Genomic DNA, 23,370 nt, shown 5'->3' with positions numbered 1-23,370 from the left:
TCGTCCTTTAAGTATTAAAAAGGTGTACATAGTTGCCAAACAAATGTTGGTGTTGTTTCTTACATTTGTGAATCTGGTCAATGAACGGTGTGGTTATGTTTAATTTTGTGTCTCTTTCAGCCTGTTTGCCCTCAGTTTTAGGGTTCGTTGTAGTGCGCTTCTCCCTCCCCGTTTGTCTCTCATCTGGTTCATGTTCTATAGAAATTATTATATTTTACAGCAATTTGTTAAACACAAGTCTATACCACTATATTGTGATCACTCTATTGGTCATTTTCAAGTTAATTTTCCTTTCTTTCTGTAGTTGATATTCTATAAACACTTAACTTACGACATTAACTTACGCACGTAACTTACGGCATTAACAAGAAATATATACACTTGGAAAGAAAAGTGTAAATATAAAATGTATTAACTCTTACAGGGGTTTATTTTACAGGAAGGGGTTCAATATATACATATTGATAGTTAAACTTTATAGCATAAATTTATATTTTGATCAAATACAGAGATGTAAGATATACTTTGTTCGCTTTCTATTCTTTACTATTTGTGGTGTCCCCCCCCCCCTCCTCACATCCTTGCTCTCCTTCTTTTAACCACGAAAACCATTGTTAATACTGGTTTCCCGGCATCAGCGTAACAATGAAAATGTAGTTGGAAATGTTGTCTACGTATGTCATCACAAAGGAGTTTACAATATAGGTACAACTAATCCAAGAAAAACGAGAAAATAAAATGCATCAATTTAACTTTACATCCCATCAATTTAGACAATTTAGACATTTACACTTGAAATATGCGCCAAGATCTCCTTACATGGGAAATCCGCTTGTTCAACCTCAGAGCCACCCAACTACGTGTATAAAATGCTGTATCCGCCCGTAGCCTGCATTTCAATATACTGTCCTTTCATAGAATGCTAAAATAGTTGACATTTTCCAAATCCGTCAATTGTGTTTAACAAGGTTCCAGATCATGTTCTTTGACTCGTGGTCAACCCCCCCCCCCCCTTCACCCTTCCCTTCCAAAAGAACTCTGAGACTTAAACGTGAACAAAGGAAGCGATTATACAGAAACGTTACATCTGTTGATGAGATGTTAAGTTAAGTTTATATATACCTGTTTTTCGTTTTACTTAGATTAGTTGGGCCTACATTGGGCCTATATTGTGTAATCCTTTGTGATGGCATACGAAGGCAACTCTTTCAACTGTCGTTTCGTAATAACGGTGATGCCGGGAAACCAGTAGTCTAATCCATCTATGGCAGCGGCTGGGTTGCCACGACCCCAAAGATGATAGCGCGCAATCGAAAATAAAGTGGAGATATCGTTAATCTTGTATTACATATTTTGAAGCAAAGACTACATTTGATATATCTGAACTAATTAAATTCCCATATATCATTATCTTAAACTCAACAGTTTCATTCAGACCCTCGGAACCAAAAACTGCCTCACTGACGACGTATAATTAACCAAGCAATCAAGGGCGTAGGAACCGGGGGGGCTGGGGGGGGGGGGCGCCAGCCCCCCCAGTGAAAAATGTGGAGGGGCGGAAGTATCATTCCGCCCCCCCGCTCCGCAAGTCAGAAAACCCCTTTTTCATTTCCAAATGAGAAAAAAATCTCATTTGGAGCACCAAATTGCATCTAAGGCCAGGTGAAAATACAAAATTAAGTTTACAAAATGGAGTGGGTGTTGAAGTGTGCTATATTGCACCAAATTGCATCTGAGGCCACCTGGAAATGCAAAAAAATCCAAAGGGGAGGGGGACGCCCCCTCCCCTTAGACCCCTCCCCCAGGCCGGCCATTAGTCTTCAGCCCCCCACTCAAAATTACCTTCCTACGCCACTGCAAGCAATTCAGGCAAACAAAACAAAGCAAAATGAAAAGAACAATATCTGACCAAATGATGCGATTCTTTTGCCATTCCGCTCTAACGTTTCTTCGGTGGGAGCAAAGATTATACTCTACCATTCACCCCATAATCCGAATTTCATCTTTTAATCTCTTGACTACAACGTGTGCTGTCCTGGGAGAACAAAACTGACAAAGACCAGACTCTCTATCTTGATCTCAAAAAATAGCAGTAAACGGTTAAAACTATACAATTAAGGTTATAAGGTGCCGTTGGGAAGGACAACATTTTGCATAGATTATCGTCTACTATAGTATCACAGTTATCTCAGACTATCCGTTTGATCGGTGTAATTAAAATCGAAACTTTCTCAGTCTTAACATCCATATTTTGGAAGAGCGCCCTACTTCCATACAGTTCATATGTATGGCACCCATCAGATAACGTCCGTTGAACTAGAGTATCCGGTTCAACGTAGTCGGCAAAGTGACTAAAATGATCTCATCAAGTGATTGTTTTATCATATTTTCAGATATTATAATGTTTCCTGCTTCCACAATAAAGAACATAAATCAAAGAACAGAACGTGTTAAAATGAAGAGGATTGTCGTTGCCTTAAAGCATTTAAAGTAATCATTAAGCTAAATGTGGATATTACATCGAGCAAGCAGTCGTAGTAATGGCTGGGGGTTCAATACGCTAAACTTGATACCTTTCTCTAGGTCAACTTCTAAGAGTTTTCTTTATTTTAAAGTAACACTTTCGACGGTTCTGACTCTCAAAACTTGTTCCCGAATATCCAAAGAAATGTCCCAGAACAGATCAAATACTTTGAATATAGTAGAAAAATACAAAACTTTGTGGTGATTATTTTTGCTGATCACCGTAGTTTCGGCTCCCAAAGCAGCTTGTCAGATTTTGACACTTAGTCTTCTTGCAGCCACTTATATCCTCCTTTAAGGTTGATCAAATTTACAATGAAAATTTACACATTAAGATTACTTCACAGGAAGCTGGTGACGTCAGCCTTTACACATTTGCTTGTATTTTGCCTAGAGAATAAACCCTCTATACGAGGTCTTCTGTGGCTTAGTTTCATGTTTTCATAAGTAGTAGTGCAGTCAAATATGATAAATAATGCTTATCCTAGTAAAGTTTGGTCACGGCGTTGAGCAATGACGAAGGCCTTGATGTGTTTGTGTCCCCTCAAGTTAGAGACTGGCTACCGGAGTGAATATGAAGCCAGGCGACGGGCTGGAGGGAGAGGGGAAGTGTTGGGGCGTGGCAGTGTTGGGGAGGGGAAGTGCAGGGTAGGGGAAGTGAATAGTAGGGGAAGTGTTGGGGGAACGGAAGTGTTGGAGAGTGGAAGTGTAGGGGAGGGGAAGTGTAGAGGAGGGGAAGTATAGTGTAGGGGAACAGAAGTGTAGGTGAGGGGAAGTGTTGGGAATGGAAGTGTAGGGAAAGGGATAGTACTTGTATGGAGGGTGGGGGACATGGAGGAGGGTAATTGATGGGGTAGTGATAGAGCAGAGGAAGTGGAGGGATAGGGGATGGGGAGGGATTGGAGGGCAGCTGGAGGGAAGACACGGAGGGGAAATGTAGGGAACAGAAACGTATTGCACTTGTGTGTTTAACACAACAAAACGTGTCATATAGAAAAAAAAACTATAGCCTATTGACTGTTAGCAGAAAAGACTGAACACACTCAATAAGGACAAGGTTCAGAAAGGAACATTTCTGCAGCACACATGAAATCAGACTTGAGTGATTAATACTGATTCCATAGGTGTCTTAGAATTTATTGATCTAAGCATACTTTCAAAGTATTTTTATTAGTATAAATCAAATTTTATAAAGGAGATTTTGTTTGCTAGAAATGTCCCCCCCTCCCCCCCCCCCCAAAAAAAATCCACTTCTTCACGTTTTGAAATGATGGTTGACTCGTCAAGGTAGTGAATATATATTGTAATATGGTTTCATCACATAAATTTATCAAAATGAATTCAAAATGTTGTTTTTCATGGGATCCTCATACCTTATCCTACCAGGCAAGGCCAGCTCCAGGTCATATAGATGACTGTATGTACAGCTCCATCATATACTAAACGTTACATGGGTTAACATAATTCTACATCTCCCTTCATGACAGCAGCTTATGAACTCCCTACTATTAAGTCTGGGAATAAAATTGATAAACATCAGAAAAACTTTTATTAATTTGTACTAAAACTATAAGATGAATAAGACTGTCATTTCCAAAGACAAATAAGGTATTAAATCAAAGCGTGTGTTTTTGTCGTTACATATTAAAGTTTTGACGACTGCATATTTCTTCCTAAAGTGATAATAATACTAACATTAACAAACATACTAAAAATCAAGCTTGAAAAGTGTATTTTCATTTATGGGTGAGTTCTGTTCATATTTTTCAAAAAAAAAAAATGTATAACCAACTGGAATTACATACACAGAAGCACACTTATAGGGAAGTTGCACATGATAATGTTTTTTCTAACTTTTTTCTGACAATGCAGTAAAATAATTAAAAATTCTAACAAAACAATTGCATATATATATATATATATATATATTTATATATATTTATATATACATCTAATCATTTCCTTAAAAATTCAATATATTTTTAGCATAAGAAATTAATAAAAAAAGAGAGAAAATAAAACTAAAACCGACAGCAAAATACACATTAAGGAACAGCTGGTGTTCATAGTAACCACCCTTTTTATCAACTTCAAAGTACTATTTAGCCTTGGTGCGGATGAATAGTGATGCCCTTTAGCGCATGACTGTCATGAGTATGCTTGACACAAGTCTAACGACTATCGTGCAGCTGTATTAATTCCCATGAATATTCATTTGTTTCTCTGTTTTGCTCACGAAGTTTGCATTAGCAACATTCGACATACTAGTAGGCTTTGTTTGATTCACTGATTTTTCCACGGCCATCAATTGAATTCATGTAAGTCTTTGTTTAGATTACTTTCAATTGCATAAAATGATGGTAAAGGGTCAGTATGAATAGGCCGGGTAAAGCAGGCTAGGGCGTGATATTCGTATTTGTACTACCTGGTGCAAGGGGTGCTGGATATATATCTCGAGGATACCTGTCTCAAAGGACCTGCAGATATCTGTAAATGAAAGCCGGAAGCTGACCGATTTCCGTAAGTGTATTATTTTCTTATGTGTACTAAGTCAAACCTGACTTTGCAGTAGAGGGAACGCAATTAGTTAGTCGTATTCTTGTTTCTTATTTCAGTAAAGTGATGCCAGAATGTGTTGAAAGGTTGAAATGCACGTATACAGATATCTTTACGAGACGTTTGTTAGTATCGAATGTCTGTACAGGGAGGCTATATTGTAAATATGTGATCAGTGGTAGGAGGTGTATAACATATGAGATCAATGCATGTTTGATATGTTTCCTATTTCCGATGTAACGTCATGTTTGTGTGAAATATTTGTTTAAACAAGGCGTACATTTTACGTTGTTTAGGGTTGTTGTCTTGGTACGAGGATAAAAATAAAGCCACCCATATCAAAGACACATGTCACTCGAGTCTTGGTGTCTCCAGTCGGATCGTTTCACCTTGCCCGTGATAATGACCATGTTGTGTGAATACACATTTTTCAAAAACTTTTGTTTTTAATAGCACATGAATGTCAAGAGTTTAATTGTTGTGCAGAGACAGGTAACCTGAATAGATATCATGAAACTTTGCTTCTGTCTATCGACAAAAGCATTTTAAAAATGACCTTTTTATTTTTGGTTCTTTTTTTCCTTCTATACTTATGTCTGAGCTGCTTTACCTCTGAAAGTCGTTACTTCAACGTTGCTATACTACACAACATGAAGACCTGTGCAAATGAGACTATTGGATAATATCTCTATGCCTCTTCCTCTTCCTCTCACCTTCACCTCTACCCCTACACCCACAACAATCATAGCTACACAATATAACAAATAAACAATTTGGAGTACACAATACAGTCAGGCCAGTTGATTAAATTAAATCAGCTTTGTTCAATCTGAAACTATGTCACTATGTCACAAATAATTAAAATACATTTATATCCAATTCGCTAGTAAGAAAGAAACGAAAATGATATTTGATTAATATCCATGAGTAGTAAAAGATAAAAATGTTTACCCCAAATAGCCATAGAAAACCGAGACACATTTGCTGAACAGTCCTTCCGCCAAGTTTGTACAACATTGTTCAAGAACAGACGGAGGTGGGTGAGAGGCGGTGCCACGAACATCGCTTTAATGAACTTAAAGTGTTTATATTGCTGTTGTTGCAAATGACCATGTCAAACCACAGGAACAGAAACAAAAACAGATATATGTACAATAGAGAAAACAAGCAAATAAAAATAATTTAAAAAAAACGGGAAAAACTGGCTTAATTATGAAACACTAACGAACCGATATTCAAAAAATTAATGTATGCGAGAATGGTGGGTTGAGTTGAGAGGTAGAGGAAAGTAGACAATGTTACTATAACTGTGCTTATCCAAACTGAAAAACCTTGTTTCTACGAATCCCTAGAGTAAAAGCACGTGCCTGGCATAGTGGAATGGAAATTACGGTGAATGACATCGTCAGGTTTGTTTGGCGAGTGTGACTCTCCATTTCATACTCAGCATAATTGAGTCTCCCCATCCACGCTGCACAGTGCACGCAAGATGAAACTTCGAAAATATCAGTGTCAATTAGGCATCTCCTTGACCTCAATTTCTTCCTTCCAACAATCCCATTATCCACCAACAAATATAGCAAATGAAAGAAATAACACTTAAAGCAGTTATTGAAAGCACATCCCAGCCAGTAGAAAACCAACGTTCGACACCGTATTATAATACCAATATAGTGAAACAATATTATCTTGTGGCAGGCAATTTCTGTCATTCCTCTTAACGATTTCTTATACAAATATATTGATTTATTTTGTATATATATAAATGTCTTATTTAGTGTTTATGACTGTCCATAAAAAAAACTGGTAATATCGCATCCACTGGTTTTACCAAACAATATCAGGAGATAATACATCGATGTATACACTGATGATTGTACTACTATTGAAATAACACTAGCCGTCAACCTGCGTAACTGGAAAACTCAAAAGGCTCCGTGCAATGAACTTTGATACCTGATTTTGTCATATATAGACAGAATTCGACGTAATGTACCACAGCTAATTGTTATACTAAAGTGCTGAAATATATAACCATGATAGAATTCAATAGTTTATACTACCTTGTTATGAAACATCCACAAACAGTAGGCTCCACTTTTTCAAGGTTGATATTAAAAACAAATTATTAGATTCTCTCCCCTCTCAACAACCTTTCAACTCAGGTAACTCTTCTCGAGCACAACCGACATTAAAATACGACAGTTGATAAGAATGGCAGAGCCACACGACAACACTAATACAAAATGTTACAGTATTGTCTTAACATCAAGACATTTAACATTGTATGCAGGTTTCACATCTTCAGTGCAATGCTATTGAATGAATACGTTTAGATACAAGAAATGAAAGAGCTCTGTGCAGGCATTCATTGACATTGCATTAACCATAATCGGGGTCGATGACACTGACGTTTTGGTGATATGTATCATAATCATATTTCACCATTAATCATGCAAATATCTTATATGGAACTAAAAAGTGTGTCTCATTCAATCACACTAAAAGTTCAAAATAAATCACAAAGCATGAAGATTAAAATACATTTAAAAAACAAAAACAAAATCTCTCTGGCTTCCTAAAACGTATGTTTATACTTGAAGTAGTACCAGCACTTCACTCCTGAGATTTCTCACAGACCTGTACCGACTAAACGAAGAATACATTCTATCGTGATCCCATTAAAATAATAATGTTTACACACTCTTGACATATTATTCGTCTTCCCATTTGCAGACAATATATCAGGTATAATACGATGTAGCACATGTTGATACTTTGGTGTTCAGACTTCTCAAGTTTGGGATTCAATTCCAATTTTGTTTTATTGGTCGTATAGGAATGATTTGTATGTCTTCTCTTCAGTACATCTGGGATGGTACTTTATGATTGGGATATCTGATCAATGAATCCCCAGAATTTTCCCAAACACACATCTGCACACGCACGCATGCACACGCAGTTAGATTAAAGATACCGTCATCAAGACAATAAACTCTTTGATAAAGATGACATTTGATTACGCCTTACTTCCCAAGCAATTCTCGAGCTCCGTCAGCTAGTTTAGCTCGCACCTCCTGCAGCTGTTTGGCTAGCTGCATATTACTCCCGTACGTGTTGCCCTTCGTTCCCATGCACATCTGGTATTGCTTAGGCTCCAGCATTACATCACACTCCACCGGGTGGTAAATATGTATCAGGCCTGGGTCTGGCGTTCGGAGTATTGTGATATTGCTTGAGACGAATTTTTGGTACAAGTCCACATCCTCGAATCCCCATCCTACGATGGAAGAGTCCAACCCTCCGACCCTCTGCAGGTCTTCGTTGTAGAGACAAACGATCCCGTACCCATGATTGCGGAAGAATCCAGTCTCCTTGCTGATGACCAGCGTGCTGCTGGGATGACTTTCGGGGCCGTAAACAAAATCCGGATTGTACTGACTGAAAAAGGACGGAAAGAAAACCTGACTCCCCAATGCTGTGTTGAGACGGCATCGCGAGACAAACCCCGGGGACAGATACATGTCCACGTCGACGAAAAGCATCAAGGCTGATTTGGGGAACTGCGAAGCTCCTAGGTCAAGAGCCGCTCCTCTCTTGAAGTCTCCGACGCCATGAAGAAGACGTAAGTCGTAGTTAGGGTATTGCTTTGCGTATTTCATCAGAGTCTCTTCGATCGCTTCCGATTGATCATCATCGTCTTTTTCAAATAGCACTACCAACAGTTTCACGCTATCGCCCGGCACCAGGCAAGTCTTCTCAAAGTTCTTCATGAATGTTTGAAAATTCTCCAACCGCCCCGCCAGCGGCATGATGAAGTGTATCGTCTCCTTTGATTTGTTTATGAACCAACTATCCTTTGAATAATACGAATTGTGGCTTAATATACTGCGACTTTCGTCTGATAGTTTCAGCTCTTCTGAATTCTGGAGATATTCGTCTTCGATCAGCTCGATCCGACCAAAGCTCTGGTGTAGGTACGTGTGCCGCCGGACCGAGAGGGTCCGACTTGAACCCTGATGTGTCTTGTAATCTAACATAAGATCCAAAATATAATCCACACCGTACGGTGGGATGAGTCTTGAATAGCCATACTTTATTTTTTTGAGTTCTATTGTTCTACCTACCGTCTTTGAATTGGAATTAAGGAGTTGCATTTCTTGTAGAACCACATCAGTCACGGCAGTCTGGATGGGTTTAGTGATTCCCTGCCTCGGAGATTCCATGTTATGTAGATACAGGTAACGGCTGAAACACTTCCACGGTACAACGTCTTGGAATGAATCTGCCCGGAATTTTATGAGACTCGGGTGTAACCCTAAGTGACGTGTCTCGTGGGTACCGGGATTCTCGGACTTGTCCTCGTGCAGACGTTCTTTCACATCCTGAATTTCTCTGTAGTAGGATAGAATCTGAAGTCTCTTCTCGGCTATATACTGAGATTCAAGGTATGCATGTAACCGGTACATGTGACGAGTTCTTTTGATTGGGTGGAGAGTTATTGCGTTCCATACATCTGATGTGTGAAGATTGCCCGTGAAAGGTAGAGTGCCGATACTGTAGTTTTGGTAAAAGAGCGTCGGCATCTGTAGGGTGTACCAAAGACGAAAGAAAAATGAGTTTGAGAACTGGTGGAATAATTCTGTAACCCACTTGAAGAAAAGAGAACAAAAATACATTAAATGAAATGGACAGGTTACTTGGGAGAGTGTTGAAATAGTATATCACTTGCAGTCACTATACATGTTCGGGCAAGATATAGATACGAGGCTCGACCTGGTATAAACGAAAAACCCAAAATCACGCTATATCCTCCTGGCAATACGAAGTAGGAAGTGAAAATACAGTCCAAAACATCAAGTGATCATGATATTGAACGTTCACTTAGAGCACTCGGTCTGCCAATTGAATAGAAATGTTCTTTATTAGAGCAACCTACACGAAGCTAAAAAGATACAATTAGTAAAGAGTGTCAAGTACTGAGGACGCAGAGATGCATCCTACGGTCTGATTGATAATAACCTGACATTTTTGAGTCATCATCTTTCCTTTCTTATGCTTGGATGTTGAAGAGGATGAAATAAACTTCTGAGTTACGACTACTGTATTCTTGAGCAATTGTGCTGTTAGTCCAATTGAGCTATGTACAGTATTAACTGCGGTACGAAATCACCTCCACTAATAGAGTGAGTTATGACTACTGTATTCTTGAGCAATAGTGCTGACAATGACCAATGACAGAAATTCAAAACAAGTCAATTGCAATCAAAGGGACAAGTAAAGAAATGAGTCTTTACAAAATGTTGAAGTTTACTTCACATTCTTTCCACTGCTGAGTCGTGCTGAGATATGAGCTTGTTTGGTTTGGATTCTGTAGTGGTGTTTCTTTTTTCATTAAGGTTAATTGTGCAGACTGTATAAATTAAGGCAAGGTACATTTATATACAAGTTATCTTAATTATCAATTCTTAAATGGTCAAGAATTGTAACATTAGAAGGACACAAATTCAGCCTAAAAAGCAGTTTCAATATTTAAATATATACATATGCTGTATCATACATATATTCAGCCCACTCGCACATATAGTCAGCCCACTCGCGTGCAAATTAATGCTTATATAAACCAAATTCTCTGTATATTGCTATATGAAGTTCAACTCATTATGGAGGTCACCACCATGAAGGATTCCCAAACTGTGTGTGTCATAATTATTCCAAAAGGAAGGCCTTGTTCCATAACCAGGCCAGGTTCACATTCTTCACTGATTGAGCAATACAGGTGTACCTCATTGTAACCTTGCAAAGACTACTGACATCATATCAAACAGGTATACTACAGCACTGCTTACTTATCATTCAACATGAAGGTTATTTGTTTGGACATGTAATACACTGCCATTCTGTCAAGGATAATTAAATTAATGCCAGATAACGGACCCATTAGGGACATCCCTTATATATTATCTATATCATAATGTAGGAGTAATGCCTCTTAGAATAAATATTCTGCAGGGTCAGGATGTTAACAAGACACAAACGTTCCTGCCTTCACACAACTATTGCATTTTTTCTTCTAGATCTCACAAGAGAGTGCTCATTGTGTTACAGTGGTTTATATAAGGGGACCTACTTGCAGTCTACCATAATATGGAAAACGGGTTATGATGCATATCATTGCTGTTGTACATGTACAGTATAAATTAGGCATTGTGTCCCTTGGTGGTGGAGCATGGCAACTAATTGATCTCTCTTCATCCCATGTAGGTGCATAATGTGGGACCCTGACTTGTTAATATAGTGCAGGCCCCCATATGGATAGTCTCCAATGTGACATTCAGATGTGGAACACTATACTATATGGTGCTACCGCAGCTACAACTGTTTGAATTGTGTACACGTTGCTGTGGTTGTGACAAGCAAATCAATGACCAACCAGTTGTAAAGTCCTGTGAGAAGGACTTAATTGATACAAAACTGTAAACCATGCCTATAATGAACTGGTAACCCTGTGCACTCTCTATATCCGGCCATCTCTCCAGTCATTGCCCTCCCTTAGCGAGGAATGAGTAAATATCTGAGAAGCAAGGAGACACACTAACTGAATCATACCCTGATTGGTTTTATATCTTAGAAACAATGAATGTTCTAGAAACAGGAGCAAGGAACAAAATAATTACTGTACAAACGTTTTCACCAAAAAATTGTAGTGCTCAATAAATCTCAATATACAGTTAATTGGTGGAGTGGAGAAACTCCAAAGCTTACTGGTTTGGATATTTACGAGTGACGAGCTTACCTGTCTCCTCACAACCTTAGCACCCTTGTTTTACCGTACCTAGAATGTCCTACTAACCGTTTAACACTGTGTCCCCTCTACGACCACCCCCCCCCCCTCCCCGGTCAATGCCCTTCTTTCTCATTCTCCCATTCTAAGTGCCTGCACGCGTTTTTTTCGATCGGAACATTTCCTTCGGATTACTTGGTAACGGTAACTGAGCATTCGGGATTTTTTCTTCAATCAGATTCCGCATATATCTTAGAAGTCCCTTTCGCCTGATTAGTATCCTTTTCTTGTATAGGAATGGAGAACAATGCTCAACAATAAATGAAGAATGTTGGAGTAAATACATTTTGGAAATATTGAGTTAGAACCACCCCCTAGCCTTTTGTGCACTGCTACAGATACTGTAAGATGGTGATTATGTACTGTTTCAAATGTACACATTTTTCTACTGTGTAGGGAAGTAATGGTGGCAAATAACTGCTCCACGTATCACTGATAGGCCTTGAAAACGCGAGAAAAACTGGGAACTACTGTCGAACCCGCCTGGATAAAAAATAAGGACAGTTGTAAGGAACAATGATAACATTCTCGAACCACTTGGTAAACATCCACCTAACACGGCCCGGAAGATACCGAAAACATGCAGATCCGAAGAAAAATTAACTTTGCAAAAGAACGCATCTAGAGACACTTTGGGTTGGTTGAACGAGTTTGGAGGGACTTCAACCGAAAACAGTATCCAGTCATAGAGGGTTTACTGTGCTAAAAAGGTTACCGATTTACTCTTTAGGCACGGTATGGCGAGAGTGCTAAATAAACTGTACTGTATGTACACTTCTGTTTCATTTACACATAAATATTGCGATACCAAGCAGACAGAATTTGAAATGGGTGCATGTTAATAACAGAAGTCAATTGGTGTTCATTTCTACGATTCCTATTTTGCTATCAAAATGTATGTGTACCTTACAGTATATAGGAAACAAAGGATGGCTTTAGTCTTGCTACGTCATAGCCAAAGAAGACAGCTTTAGTCACAATTTCATTCTTTCAAGATATTTGTCCCTAAAATATGCTTAATATCTGGAATGCTCCTTTAAGGCTACAGAGTAATGATGACATCATTTCCTCCGGGCAGGCATTATTTTTACTCTATTGCATTTTAAATTATAATAATTCAACCAACACATGTTGTTTTAACTAATGATATACATATAAAGCCATAGAGTACCTGGACTGACATTCAACATCCTGTTGCCCTCAACAAATTTCTGCTACAGTACATTGTACACATGTGATTTGAGACCATCACAGTCTAAATGTTTTCAGGTAGAGTTTTGTGTTGCATCTGATAAAGTGACCTAATGCTAATGGTCTGTGTATTAGACTACTAATCCAGTTACTTCAACTGATGAAGCGGCAACTGTTTCATGGGACACTTCTCACAAATTAAATTTAGTATAAGATTTACAATCTGCCTGATAAAAGTGAATTTAAACGCGTCTACATTAAGCATATCACTCACCGGCAACTGAGATCGAAAAGTTGTAGCGTTTTCAAAACTCAGCTGCTCGGCTGGTTACTCGAAGCAGGAACATATCAAACCAATTCTTCAAGAACTTTACTGGCTTCCCATTCTAGACCGTGTGAATTACAAAATTACATTGTTCCCTTCAATTAAGCTTTACACGCCATGGCACCAAGAAAATCCTTTGTCTTAATATCAGCTTTCGCGCTCTCCTAATGGTGACAGGTCATTTTCTGTCACAGCTCCAGCAATATGGACATGCTACCATAACATATTTGTAGCGAACTAGTGTGAATTCCTTCTAACTCTCAACTCTCAAAACTTACTTGTTTGAGGACTGAAATTTTGTTTAGCACTTTGTGATTCTGCTATGTAAGGCGCTATATAATCTATATTATGATTATTACTATGATCATTATTATCATTACTATTATCATTAAATATTTTTAAAATAAATGTTGTGCCTGAAAGCCATCCTGTACCTATAGGTCATATTATATGCCTTGCGGGAGAGTCTAACTTAAGATTCACTGACTGAATTCAGTGAATGACCACTGAAACGTTGTGCAACACAAAACCAGCTTTTAACCTGCTCATATGGTTATTAATGGCTTTAAAATACTAGGTCACATAGCTGATAAAGACAGATAAGTATAACAATTGACAGGAAGTCACATCTTTGTTGAGTAACTACAGGTGAATGTCTCTCACACAAATTAATCTGTTATATACAGTAGTTTACATCTGGTTGATAACTGAACCTACAGTATGAAGAGGCTAAGGGCTACAGTTATGGGAAAGGGGGAGTATTGGTAGAACGAGGGTGCTAAGTTTGTGGGGAGACAGGTAAGCGAGGAGCGAAATATGTTAAAGAATACAACAACAAAAAGCATTAAAAGGGGTAACGTAGCCTGATAAGTCAAAATTGACATAAAACAGTTTGTTAAATGAAGCACATTGGATCCCAATTCACAGCTTCAAAGCTTATTCATGTTTATTTGGGTGAGTGAATGTTAACAATAATTGAGGTGCAATAACTAGTGATGCCACAGTATACAATGGTTTTGTTTTTCTTTAACACTGAAATGATGTAACAGTGGAAAATAATTCAATCGTGTGACTGTGATGGGTTTTCTTTTACAGTTGGTAATGCGTGATCATGTAACTTCTATGTTGCAGACATTTTCACATCGGTGAAAAATAACCAAAACTATGTAGACAGTTTGATGAGTTGTCCACGCATGTATATTAAACATGACAAATTATTTTGTGCAATGTACTAATCTGAATATGGAATAAAGAGGATAAGTTCTGAAATATATTTTCCTTCGCAAGTGAATAAACTACCATGATGGGGTTGGACCAATCACAGACCGTTTCTTTCCGCAAGCTTGGTCTAGCTGTGATATTTATTTTTGAAATTGTTTACTTTGATTATCCCTAACGATGATATTTGACAGGGTTAGGCCACATACAAATTGCATTTAGAGTTAAAGCAGCTATTAAGGTTCCAGTGTTATTTTATGTAATGTTCGATAAATGAAAAAAAAGCTTAATACAAATTACTTAGACTGTTGAACCATGTGTGGATGTTGACTCAAGTCACAGGGAAATGTCCTAAGACAACTGAACTGAGTAAACTAATTCCATTTTGGAGACAAACGCTGGGAGAGTTGTTTATAAACAAAATTGTCAAAAGTCTGCACTACTCTCGAGAACAAAGACTGCTGCAAAAAGACTCCTGTATTTTTATTTAATTATAAAGATTTACTTCATGTACATTAGACTTGCAGTATGGTTTTAGTGATCTATTTGATAGCCAGCAGATGAGGAAATCTGGCCATGGCTGTATTTTGCAGAGGAATTTCATTCATACATAATGCTTGATCGTTACTCTGAGTGCATTATTCAAATAGTAAACTGATGAGCTCTAAACCTATCATTGGCATCTTATACAGTGACCTTACAGTGATCTAATTGGCAATCTCATTATTGTGCATTGTAATTCAGCTACAGTACAGTAAAATGGGGACAGGCTGTGGAACGACTTGCCGTCTTCGGTTGCTAATCAATCTACATTTCCCTCTTTTAAAAAAGATCTGAAGACAGTTCTTTTAATGAGGCCTTTAAGTAATCCTCCTTTTCTTTTTTTCTGTCTTGTTGCTGCTTTTGTTCATTTGTATATTTTATTTTTTCCTTAACATGAATAGGTCACTAGTAAACCTTAACATATTAAACCCAATACCCTCACATGAATAAACCCCTGGGGTTGCGACTTCCCTGGAGAATACACACCTTTGAGCATGGTACAAGGTAACACAGTTTGGGTTTAAATTGTGATGAGCAAACATTTTAGGTCCCTACAGTATACAAAACAATTAAACATTTACCTGCTCTGCACCATAGTATACAATACAATTTTAACGTGAGAACAATAATAACTAGAGAAACCAACTCATCAGGTACATGCCAAACAAGGATGAAATAAAGTGAACTAGGTATGCTCACATATCAAAATGGTAGGTCATACTGTACACAATAACAAAATCTAGGCTAACATGCAATGTTACCCCTTATAGATTGACACAAGCAAAAAAATTCTAGTAGTCAGCATTGAACCAAGCTACCATACAATAATCAGCTTGTAACAGGGACTCTACTGGGACTCTAACGGTTAAAAATCAGGTAAACAGAATGAGACGGCTCTCTATATGTATACCTACAAGAAGAATACCGACCAGTTCTCCTATAAATAAACCACACATTGCAGCAATAGTGCCTTCCTATGAGCCCCCAAAATGTGATACAAGTGCCCCAACATCAATATACCCCCACTGACTGAAACAGCCTTAGATGAGTACAAGGGAGAATACCTTATCACATGGTGACTAAACAATGTAAACTACTAATACTATGCCAACAACTGTTCATAACCATCCTATACCTAACACAGCATAAACAATAAGTGGCCCAGAGAAGAAGAAAAAACAGAACACTAAAATCATTGGAACACTAACCACCGTGTACATGCAACATGATAACACTTAAACATTTGAAAGCATGCCCTTCCAATCATGTCGTCGTTTCACTTCCCTCTCAGGCTGCTTTCGTACAGCAGACTGACTATGGTCAGCCTTAGCTGTCGTGGGGGTAATATCTTCTGTTGAAGGAAAAACTGCACGTTCAAGTGGAACCACTTTCGGTTCAACTGGAACCACTTCAGGTTCACCAGTCTACATATAGCATGCTTAAGTCTATCAACATGAATTCTACCTTTGTGCAATGTATTTTCAACAATTTTCCTGACCTTAATATGTATGTCGGAAGGTTCAGCAACGATATAATAAGGCCCTTGCCATTTGGGATGCCAACTTCATACTTCTGAATAGCAGCCAGAACTGGAGTTTCTAGATAGACCATGTCACCCACATGAAAGGTATGATTTGTGGCCTTCGTTGCAGCACTGTCTCGCATAAAAAATTTCCGTTCGTAGAGGTTCAAAGCAGCATTAGCCCGGGCCTTCTCCAAAATTGAGTTCAATTCTCCAACATATTGTTGTGCTAACTTTGGACAATCTAAAGGGAATGGGATCTGGTGATCAAGTGGCGTACGCACGGGTCTTACCATACACAAGGAACGCTGGTGTATAGTCTCTACTATCCATACATGGAGACGTGTTTTACCCAAACTGAGTAAAAGAGAGGTATTGCTCCCAATTGGTATGTACCGATTCCAACTGCTTAGCTTAAGAAGTCAAAATGTACGACAAACACCTCTCACTTTGACTGAGGGTGATAAGAAACTGTCTGAGTGTTCTTCGTGCCAATAAGCTGATAAGTTATCTTGACAATGTTAGAGAGGTAATTTGTACCCCTGTCGGATTGTAAAAAGTTTGGTGCACCCTGGCGACAGACGATCTCCCTCAAAAATGCCCTGGCAACAGTAAGAGCAGTGATATCACGCAGAGAAATTAACTCGATATATTTCGCAAAACAGTCCACAAAAACTAGAACATATTTGTTGTCAGTACCGCTACACTTTGGCAAAGGTCCAAGAATATCGGTACTCACTCTCTCGAATGGAAATTTGACGATGGCATTGGTGTAACCGGGGAACAAACCTTGAATGCCGGTCGTTTCCGTCGGTTGCATGGCATGCAAGATTTGATCCAACGAACAATATCAGAGAAAATACCTCACCAAAAAAATTAACACTGACTTTGTCCATGGTTCGGGCTATACCCATTTGACCACCCGACAATTGAAAATCATACAATTCCTGCAATACCACTGCTAACTTAGTGGACGGAATGACCACTTACCAATGACTTTTATATTCTCCCGCTTCCCATGCCCAGAGCGGACCCACACATGATAGAGAATCACATCATCAAGAAAATTTTCATTTTTGGTTCTCAATAGGTCACTCGCAATTAGCTGATCAGATGGGAGATCCCCACTTTCTAGATAAGCATGTTGCAATATGGATCATCATGTTGCAACCCTTTTATATCGCCATTGGAGAACAGCTCCCCTACGGAATGTTATAGGTCTGTCACCTTATCTGTATATGGATTTGGGACTGTTACTCTAGGGTGCACCCCAGCTTTGATTAGGCTTTCAAAAAACCTATTCAAGATGTTTAAGATGACTGTTAAAGTCCTTAGACAAAATTTAAAATGACATTTATGTATACCAAGCAGTTTTCCATGGCAAACCATGTAACACTTCTTCCATGACTCGCTGGAATGAGCTTGGACTAGAACGCAACCCCATGGGAAGGCGTTGAAACTGATAAAGTTCCAAATGACAACGTAATACTTTGTATTTCTTAGAGTTGGGATGAAGGGCCACCTGATAGAACCACTCTGTAAATCAAGGGCACTTAAGTAGGCAAGGGATGCATTACCTATGCTGTCCAAGGATTCTTCTTCTTGTGGGAAGATGGTGTGCATCCATTTAAATATGCTTGTTGATACGTCTGAAATCAACAACAAATTTATAAACCTGATTGTTTTTCTTGCTAATGAGCAATCAAGGCCCCCTCCCCCAAGGGGAAGTAGATGGCTCGATTATACCCTGAGCAGACATACCATCTATCAAATGCTCTAATACCTCTTTTGTTTGGGCCCTAATCTATAACACCTTTTACGAGCAGGCTTAATTGTAGGGTCTTTCTTAATTTCAGACTTAACCATAACACAAAACCCAGGGTGGCTATCCTGTCCTACAAAAAAAAGATGTCTCATAATTTTTAACCATTTGACACAACTGATCCTTTTCATCTTGAGACAAGTCACTCCTAGACAAATCGTTGAGTCAGCCACATTCAATGGGGGTGGTACTTCACCATCAAGAGAAACAGTGGGGATGACCTGGTTTGCCCAACCCTAGTATCACTATCAAAACCCTGAACAGAATCATTGCGGGACAGGCATGTGAATTCCCCAACTTTGGACCTGCAGGTACAGTGAGGGGTTTGCTTGTAAAATTAGCACACTCAAAATGACAGCTCATATTGTGATTAGTTGACAGGGACTTGGTTGGCAAAAGACCAGCTGTGGACAATGTGGGTGAGTCTGTTGTTGTTCCAATACTCTGATCTGGCAGTGGGGACCCCGTTATCCTTGCTAGCAGCACCATTGCAGATTTTTCAGGTACTGTGAAACGTCTTGGTGTAACAATGTTCCTCACAGGGTCGAATGTTATTTGCATACCACTTGGATCACACTCGACTGCGGCTATGTTTGCCGAGAGAAAAACGTAACCTAAAATTACCTTTGGCTGAATATCAGGCACCACATAGAACCTAAGGTCTACCATCTGTGACTGGATCTCCCCTTTGAAACAGCATACTTTCAACCCTGGCCTATTGACTCAAGGCTGTAGACATGAATTCCATATCAGGTTTCACCATTGTAAATGTGTTAAAAGGATGATTGTGCAACATATATGGGTGGATTTCATTGACATCTGTCCCTGTATCAACCATAGCAAATATTTTAGCACCAAAAACAGATACAGGAATATAATTTTTGAGGTAGGGAAACTGCACATTGGTTACTTTAGGCACTATACCATTTGTTGATTTTGCACTACTAGTAGGCTGATCTGAACCTACTGAATCCAGGATTGGCTTACCATGATTACCAGCTTCATAATTAAGTGCTCTCATAGATACTGTACACTCATACTTGTAGTGACCATAATTCCCCCAGTTGTAACACTGAATCTGCGACCTTGGTATGCGACGTCTGTTCTAAACTTGCCCTGGGTCCTGGGGCTGTTGATATCCGACATCCCAGCTTGCTCGTTCACCTGACGGAGCTGAACTTGATAATATGGAGCCTCATAACCGGTTGGTGGGCCCCGCCAGGGTTCAAGTTCTGGCTGAAAATTTTGCCCTATTGGAAGAAACATCGGACAGTTTGGTGCAGTATGCGAGACGCTGTTGCATAGTTGGCATCTCTCCATGTACGTTGTGGGATGTGCGATGTGCCGAGGACTCGGTGACATGTAATCTGGGCAAGCCTAGGCCAGATAATTTCTCCATCACCAGCTCGGCAACTCGTCAACCGATGTTTTTGTGGCTTTCGCAGACTTAGAGGTATAATCTTAGTTTCATCAACTCGCTGTGCTGCCTCCTCTGCTTTGGCGAACTGTATGGCCTCCCCGATGTTGCGTGGTTGGCGACGCAGCACATGTTTTTTTCAACGATTGCCTGAGCCCTTGAATAAAATAATGGAGTTGCCTATCTATGTCTATGTTCAACCTGTGACACAGATTACACACGTCATCTGCACACTCGGTAACCAATTCAGTTGTTTCTTGTTGTTTACTAAACGATGTTTTTCTTAGCTGAAAAACCTGGGCCGGTTCAGTCGGTACCTTACAGCTGGTCCCTAAGTAGCTCATAGGTATTACTTTGTTCGAGGTTTACTCTACGCAGCCATTGTGCAGCTCCATCCTGTAGACAAATTTTCAGTCCAACATACTTCCTGTGGTCATCCCAATAGGCTAACTCTGCATAACGTTTAAATGAATCTAGCCACTGCTCTACGTCCAGCAGTGCCCAAAAGTATCGGGGGTTTATAAGAATTGTTATTCATGATGAAGCAAGTTACCTTAGTACTTCGGGCTACAGAGTGAAAACTATCGTTCCGTGTGTACTACAAAAAAAATATTGTAGACCGTAGCCTTCTTTGGTACGTCTTACTACAACACTAATCAGAAGTTCAGAACACACACAAAACAAAATCTCGGCTAGTTAACTGTGACATTTGAGTAGGTGTTAATGCAGTCTAGTGTGTTACTGTTAGGCTGCGCCTACGAACGTTCTCACGTAGCCTAACGTTAACCTTACAAGTTACACTTACAGTGTTGTAGAGGCTACTTCGTAAGGCCCCCGCTTTCACAAACTAACGTTTCAAGCTAGGCTACGTCTAAATATCACTCATTGTTCATTCTCAAAGAAAAATAATCCTGAAATGTAACAAGTTCTGCCCCGCTTTCTCCACCATATATTACGGGGATCGGGGAGGTTGTCTCTGTTCCACAAGCCCGAATAATTAGAAACACAGAATATCACTTTACACCAGACTTTATCCCGCCATCTTGTCTACCCCCCTCCCCACCTCTCCCTCTTTTCGAGGGCGCTCTTAAAGAATTTAGCCTTCGTAACAATAGTATTAAACAAACATTGACTTTAAGACCAAATCAGTATCTGATTGGAAAAACACCTACACACGGGAAACAAGTTGAGAGCCAATTAATAGCCAGAAAAGGGTGTTGAAAAGGTCAAATGTTACGCAGCAGGTTCTGTGATATAGATTTGCAGCAGACGGTAATAAATACTATTCCGCAGATACCATAATGATGAGCAGCCTAAATGTTATACAAACAAGTGTAAAAATACCCACCCTTGAAACGCTCATGACTAATTCACCAATCTACAATGACCAATTAACACACTTTTCAAGTAGTATAGGGTATTGTGTATTGTACGTGGGCACATTTGCCATACTGTATGTGACAACAACAAAAAATGCCCATGATGACAAAACTTTGATTTGGAAAGATTCTTGTATATATCTATTCTTTGCATTGCTTGGATGACCGTATGAAATGTTCGCACATACCTGGATACATATCACTTTAATATCTAGCTAGGAAAAATATGACGTGGTCATTAAATGTATGTACACAATAAACTGTTGGCTGAATCTTCAAAATAAATATAGTACACACTATTGCAGTACACATAAACATTTGGTTTGTCACCACAAATGTATGCAATTTAAAAACTTTAATTTGGAAGAATTTTAAGTTTCTGTGTATAGTTCCATAATTTCTGAATCTTATTTGATGGGTGAGGAAACTAAGTTTGCAGATTACCATTAAACTCTTATTACACCTAATCTTTCCTAGCAGTTTCACAGTCCAGTTTTACAGCAGTATATGTATGAACATTTAAGATTAAATGTTTCTTTGCATTGTACACATATCTCATTACTACTGTACTATTCATATTATACACAGTAGCACAGAGTACAGCACATAATATTCTAGTGTACTACTCCTTTAAATAAGTGTATAAAGGAGGAGGACATGCTGTGCTCAGTATCACCGTGGGACTGCAGTAGACATGTCAATGTGTCAAGTTCACAGTCTTGTTTCCCAAATTTTGTCTGAAAATGCTAACAACTTCCGATTGATTAACTTGCAAAGTGAAAAGCCAATTGTGGACAGGCAACAATATTGTACTAAGTTGTGTAGAGCAACTTTATTTAAATACCCCCTGAAAGAAAAACATAAACTGAGAATGTTGTTTCCTATCCTGTGTAATTACAGTATATCAGGTAGTGCACGACCAAATAAATGGGTGGTTTGATGTCAGTCTCCATATATGGGCAAAAATGTGCAACTGTATACAGTATATTCCTGTTAGTGTGCATACAATGTGATGTCATCTGCTGCATCAGGGTGAATCTCTTTAGAACCTGGACACACTGCCATGTTAGACTTGTATAGTATCTTACTGTAGTAAGTGGAGACATGTTTCTGGACAGGGCTGGTTACCATTCATGTTTCATAACTTGGATATATCTCAAAACTTACATTGCGATGAGCTAACCTGTCTCCGTGGAGACATTACTTAACTTTACTCTACCTTGTCTATATAGTGAACTGAGTAACTTTCTTAGCAATGGGTTCACTTCTGAACAATGACCCTCTCTTCTTTTACCACCCACCGTCCAACGTTTTAGGCATTACTTGGACTTTACTTTGTAATCCATTTGAATCTCATTACTGGTTTCTCACGGGACAAGCTTTAAAGGTAATAAATTTAACACATTTGTGCTCCTTAATAAGGGTGCATATTAATATAAACAATTTACCTGTTCACTTTAGACAGGTGAACCGATCGAGAGTGCTAATATTGTGAGGAGAAAGTAGGCCAAGAAAGAAAGGTACAAATTTTGATGGCAATTTTTTTTGCGTTCTGGGAGTATAGCATTTATGTCCTAGATGGGCTTTTCAGAACCAAAAACACCCACCTTTCTCCAAGAGTACTTTTGTTTTTCTTCCCAGACACACACAACAAAAATATGGAAACTTTTGTAGGCTAAGTAAATGTGAGAGCATATTTTGTAACATACCAAATGAAGATTAGATGTGTATCCTTTTATCTTGGGCAATTTTGGAAGCCTTTGTGTATTCCCGGGGTTCCCTTAGCTTCTCTTATGCTTTAAGTGTGGGTACCAGTTTCACGAAACAGCTTAAAGGTTCCCTTCCAATTCCCCCTCCCCCCAACCCGAACTTGTTAGTCTCCCATATCTACTATGATGGGTGAATTTTAGGGGTTTTATGCCCCTTCACATGTGCTCTTACGAACTAGTTCCCACAGTTCATATCTTATTAGGTTTTAGCCTTTGACATACAGTCCTTGGGGTTACACATGTTGGTGCTTACTTCTTTCA

General features: G+C 39.0%; 1 protein-coding gene across 1 annotated transcript in view; it reads right to left on the bottom strand.

The window, feature by feature from the left end:
• Positions 1–4,485: 4,485 nt before the first annotated feature.
• Positions 4,486–23,370, bottom strand: part of LOC139978501 (chondroitin sulfate synthase 1-like) — a 31,735-nt gene continuing 12,850 nt past the window's right edge. Inside the window, exon 2 of the mRNA XM_071988784.1 lies at positions 4,486–9,665. Coding sequence (XP_071844885.1) covers positions 8,106–9,665 — 1,560 coding nt within the window. The 3' untranslated portion in view covers positions 4,486–8,105. The remainder of the gene's footprint in view (positions 9,666–23,370) is intronic.

Source organism: Apostichopus japonicus, chromosome 13 (genome assembly GCF_037975245.1).
Source record: "Apostichopus japonicus isolate 1M-3 chromosome 13, ASM3797524v1, whole genome shotgun sequence".
Taxonomy (NCBI): domain Eukaryota; kingdom Metazoa; phylum Echinodermata; class Holothuroidea; order Aspidochirotida; family Stichopodidae; genus Apostichopus; species Apostichopus japonicus.
Note: the sequence above shows the minus strand (reverse complement) of the source record. Positions and strands in the feature narration are given on the sequence as shown.